Source organism: Typha angustifolia, chromosome 15 (assembly GCF_048772165.1).
Source record: "Typha angustifolia cultivar Huaian chromosome 15, ASM4877216v1, whole genome shotgun sequence".
In the NCBI taxonomy this organism is placed as follows: Eukaryota; Viridiplantae; Streptophyta; class Magnoliopsida; order Poales; family Typhaceae; genus Typha; species Typha angustifolia.
Genome location: NC_133253.1, coordinates 11,342,742 through 11,348,498, shown reverse-complemented (window position 1 = coordinate 11,348,498; position 5,757 = coordinate 11,342,742). Strand labels below are relative to the sequence as shown.

Here is a 5,757-nt window from a genome sequence, read left to right as displayed (position 1 = left end):
AACCTAATCCTTTACGTGAGGCATCACAATACACTTGAAATCCTATTCCACTGGAAGGAATAATCAGAATTGGTGCACAAGTCAATCTTCTTTTTAATTCTTGAAAACTATTTTCACACTCTCCATTCCACTCAAACCTTTGATTCTTCCGAGTCAACCTGGTAAGAGGCATAGCTATCTTTGCATATCCAGCCAGACCAAGAAAACTACGCACTTCCGTGATATTAGTTGGTTGACTCCATTTCAACACAGCATCTATTTTGGACTAATCCACACTGATCCCTTCCTGTGATACTACATGTCCTAGGAAGACCACCTGATCTAGCCAGAACTCACATTTTGAAAATTTGGCAAATAATTTCTTTTCTCTCAAGATCTGGAGAATTAACCTCAAGTGATACTCATGTTCTTCCTCACTAGTTGAATATATTAGTATATCATCAATGAAAACTATTACAAACTGATCCAAATAAGGTTGGAAAACTCTATTCATCAGGTCCATGAAAACAGCTGGAGCATTTGTCAATCCAAATGGCATGACCAAAAACTCATAATGTCCATACCTAGTACGAAAGGCAGTTTTAGAAATATCTTCCTCATGGACTTTTAACTGATGGTAACCAGTCCTCAAGTCTATTTTAGAGAATACTCTAGCTCCCTTTAATTGATCAAACAAATCATCAATGCGAGGTAGAGGATATTTATTCTTTATTGTCACTTGATTCAGTTGTCTATAGTCTATACACAGCCTGAGTGTCCCATCCTTCTTCTTAACAAAAAGAACAGGCGCTCCCCAAGGTGAGACACTAGGTCTTATGAAGCCTTTCAGTAGTAGTTCTTCCAACTGTACCTTAAGTTCCTTCAATTCTATTGGTGCCATTCTATAGGGAGCTTTAGAAATAGGTGAAGTATCAGGAGCTAAATCAATTGAAAAGGTTACTTCTCTGTCCGGGGGTAATCCAGGGAGATCATCTGGAAAAACATCAGGAAACTCTCTAACAACTCGGACATCTTCTAATTTAATCTGTTTATCAATATCCCCTGACAGACTAGCTAATACACCTGTACATCCTTTCTTTAATAATCTGTAAGCTTCACATGCGGAGATTATCTCCATAGGGTTGCTAGATTTATTGCCCTTAATTCTATATTCTGTCCCATCAGCTAAGTTCATCACAATTTCCTTTCTATAACAATCAATGTTGGTATGATATGCAGCTAACCAATCCATCCCCAATATAACATCAAAATCTATCAGCTCTAGAGGCAAAAGATCCACTTTGAACTCCCTATCCCCAAAGCTAATTGTGCAGGATTTATAAGCAGAATCAATAACAACTGTCTCCCCTACTGGTGTGGCAATCAACAGAATATCCTCTAAAGGTTCCATTAATATATCGGCATGGCAAGCAAAAGAATTTGAAATAAAGGAATGTGTGGCACCTGGATCAAATAAAACTCTTGCTGTATGAGAAAATAAATTCAGAGTACCTGTGGCCACATCATTGGATGCCAAAGCATCGTGCTCCGTCATCGCGAAGATCCGGCCACCTCTAGACTTTCGCCCAGGCTGAGAGGAACCTGCTCCAACAACTCCTCTACCTCGGCCAGCTGTAGTAGAAACCCCAAGAGGTGCAGTTCTAGAAGATGCTGCAGCAGCAAAAATTGGGGCGGTGGCAGCGTGTGGACAATCGCGACGGATATGACCAGGCTGTCCACACCCGAAGCATAAGAAAGGTTTGCGACACTCTCGAAGCTGATGGCCAAACTTGCCACATCCATAACAAGGCCGACTATGCCCTACTGATCCCCTAGCCATCCCATCTCCTCTACCACCGGATGATGGCCTAGTCACGCTAATCTGTGATACTGCTTGGCTGAGTCCCCTAGATCCTCGTGAATCAAATCGATTAATAGATGAACCAGCACTGTAACTCCCTTGATAAGGATGATAGGAAGGGCGATGCTGTGACTGCGAAGACGGTAAGCTTTGGCTAGCAGAAAGAGCTCTAGAACTCCCGCCTCGCCCAGACTGTGTCCCATTTCTCCGAGCATCCATAGCTCTCTTTTCCTGAATCACCCCTTCGAGGGCCATAGCCCTCTCTACTGTATCAGCATAAGGAATGACGCCTGCTGCCTCCAAGCTCTGACGTATAGCATAATTTAGCCCATGTTTGAAACGTCGAGCTCTAGCTGCTTCAGTTGGAACTTGATGGGGCACAAAACGGGCTAAAGCATTAAATTTGGCCTCATATTCTGCCACCGTCATAGGACCCTGACGTAAATGCAGAAATTCTTCTTCCATCTTTTCTTTCCTCCAGGCCGGAAAATGCTTTTGATCAAAAGCATCAAGAAATAACTCCCAAGTGATGACTGCATCCCCTATCCTTGATTTTATCAGTCTCTCTGTGGCTTTCCACCATTGTTCCGCCTCACCTCTGAGCATATAGGCAGCAAAGGCTACCTTCTGCGGATCATTACATCCTAGAGTATCCAACATTTTCTCTATATCCGATAACCATCCACTGGCCTCCAGTGGATCAACACCTCCACTGTAAATCGGGGGGTTCAACTGCATAAACTTATTTAAAGTAATGCCCACTGTAGGAGGCGGCTCAGAACTCTCTGCTGATATGCCAGCTCCTCTACCTCGAAGGATTTCCTCAATAAGTCTTTCTTGACTGTCCAGGAGGCGCGAAATAGGATCACGCTCCTCTACAGATGGAGGAACTTCTGGGGTCTCAGTAGGGGCCTCAGCTGTGGAGGTCGCCCTAGACTGTGAACCTCTGCGACGGGGTGGCCTCTTTCTGTAGAAATGATCAAATTCATCAACTGATTAGTGATCAAGAAAAAAAAGTCTAGAATTTATCTCTTGCGTAACCCTAAGACCGTAGCATTTTCCTAGACTCAAGGTGACAATGTACAAAAGCTCTTGATGATATGCCGGATACTTAACAAACCTGGCTCTGATACCACTCTAAAATGTGACACCCAACTCTAAACACGTGCACGGCACGAGCCCACATGGCACGTGCGTGGCACCTGACCATTTGGTTAGATACTAACAATCTCATAAACCTGTAGCAACATCATAATTTTATCCACAATATATAAACTAAGAATAACTCAAGTCTCACTGTCAACAGCATACAGATAACCCTACTTGGGCCCCACACAGGCCACAACACATCATCAAGAGCTTTTCACAACTACATATACACAACAGAGGTATATACATAATTATACAAGTACAAAGTCACCTGCTAAAATATAAGACAAGGATATAGATACACTTTGGAGGAGGTCTACTGATACATTAGATAAGATAACTCATCTGGCATATAACACTAACCACACTCTACTCCTCACTCACCGGCAAGACCTCTAAGGGAGAATCCTGCTCCTCTCGTTCACCTGGTTTTTGGAAAGGAGAAAATAAAGAGAGTCATGAGCTAAAGGCTCAGTGAATAGACCTTACCCCGAATCAGTGATGCCAAACAGAGAGTAAATCATGTACTGGATAATATGAATCAGAAAGAGTATCATGTTATGAATGAGTATATGAATGTATCCTCAATAATACATAAATGAAAAGTAGATAACATGTCATAACTGATAAGAATACATAATCCTCGACAATGAATAAATAGGTCACCACATCATATAATCATCATAACTTTCTCTCTCAAATATGACACATGATGCATGCCGACCATGACAATACTATGAAATCAAATGCAATCATATATGATTAATATTGACTACTCGATAATCAGGTAACCGAATGATAATGAAATCATATGCATTTCTCAACATCATAATCATCACCGACATCTCGATATAATATCATCATACTAGACCACTGTGCACAGTCAACACCCGGTACCCGGTCTCAACATCAGAGCATATTCTGCCATCCGCAAGGAGTATCTCAAATATAACCATACCCTACCATCCGCTAGGGTATCAACATCCATCTAGACCAGGCACCCTTCTAGCTGATAGAAATCTCGTGAGGATAACTCGCCACATATGCCCTGGCGAACGACATGTGTCCGAATGTCTGCTGCGCACACAGACTAACGACCTCGGACGTAAGGCCAACAGGATCGCGACCATGTCGAGCGATCAATCATCCACCAAGCGCGTCCTAACCCTCGCGCCCACTCGGGTATCCTCACGCTTTCTATCAACTATCCTATCAATCACATTTCATGCTTTCCTTTTTAAAAGACAAATCATATGCATATATCCAGTACGATAACAAGTCAATGCATAACAGGAATTTAGGTGGAACAGGAATCAAGAGAAAAATGATGCCATGTAGTCTCCAACCATGTATCTAACACATGCATACTCCCGCTAGTCTATCACATGCACACTCATACTAGAAATCATCTCGACATAAAACCATAACAGTATAATCATCTCCAACCATCCTTATTTATCATTATCATACTCATATCAAAGATCAGCCTAATTACATACATGATAAAAATATGCTCGACGGTAATCATCTCTAGATAAAGTCATATAATCATGCTGGACGCCAAAACATGCATGTACATAATATATAATATAACCTAATTTGAGAAAGGGATCTAGGGGATAAGACTACTCACCCTGATCAGAAGATACAAACCACGCATCCCTTACATCCGCCCATCAACCGTGTGACACTTCTCGCTAGTAAGGACAACGGGGTCTCAAATAAGGGGTTCGGGATCTGAAAATGTTTAAGTAACATAAAGTTAGTTGTTTATTCCATTATAATCCGTTCAAGTAAAATATGATGATTTATTAGATTTTAGAATTTCTACTTAATTTTATAATTGGCTAGATTTTTATTATAAATAAAATATAAATATAGATAAAAACCTAATTATAATTAAATTATATCTTGATTAATTGGGGATTATGTAGTCATTATCTTATTTGTTACAAACTAATAATGTATAACAAATTAATAGAATTACTAAAAATGTAGATCATAAGAATATTAGAATATAAATCTAATAATTATAATTTACAAATCTATCTATTAATCTAATAGATATGTAAATAAATAAATAACTATAAGAATTACATATATTTATACCTAATTAATCATTAATTATAAATTATCATTAATAAAATTATATTGAAGGATATATAATATTATTAAAATAGTTAATGTCTAAATAATCTATTTGCATTAATTAAGAAGAAAAATACCTAAATAAATAACATAAATAAACTAATTAATTAATAAATTAATCACATCTGCCATCAGTGCTGGGCTCGGCCCAGCACTGTCTGCTATAGTGCTGGGCCGAGCCCAACACTACGCAGAAAGAAAGAGAAGGAGCTGAGGAAGGAGGAGAAAAAGAAAGAAAGAAAGAAAGAAGGAAAGAAAGAAGAAGAAGAAGAGGAAGAAGAAGAAGAAGAAGAAGAAGAAGAACAGAAGAGAAAGAGAAGAAAGAGGGGAGGTGAGGGAGGCGGTTGCGGACCCGGGCCGGCGGGGAGGGCACCGGCCGCTGCTGGCCAGCCAGCGGCCGACCTCTCGCCGATGGCTCGGCTCCGACAAGCCCACCCTCGAGCAAGAAAGAGAGAGAGAGAGAGAGAGAGAGAGAGAGAGAGAGAGAGAGAGAGAGAGAGAGAGAAAGAGAGAGGGGAGCTCACCGGCGCTCGTGGAGGTGGCGACGGCGACGACCGGCCTCGGCGAGAGAGAGAGAGATAGAGAGAGAGCCTCGAGAGAGAGAGAGAGAGATAGAGAGA

At 40.9% G+C, this 5,757-nt stretch overlaps 1 protein-coding gene across 1 annotated transcript; it reads right to left on the bottom strand.

The window, feature by feature from the left end:
* Positions 1-265: 265 nt before the first annotated feature.
* LOC140779633 (uncharacterized) lies at positions 266-3,050 on the bottom strand. Its single transcript, XM_073124801.1, has 2 exons — positions 3,043-3,050; positions 266-2,807 (listed from the first exon to the last, which is right to left on the bottom strand). Exons 1-2 carry the CDS (start codon positions 3,048-3,050, stop codon positions 266-268), a joined length of 2,550 nt encoding a protein of 849 aa, XP_072980902.1.
* Positions 3,051-5,757: the final 2,707 nt, after the last annotated feature.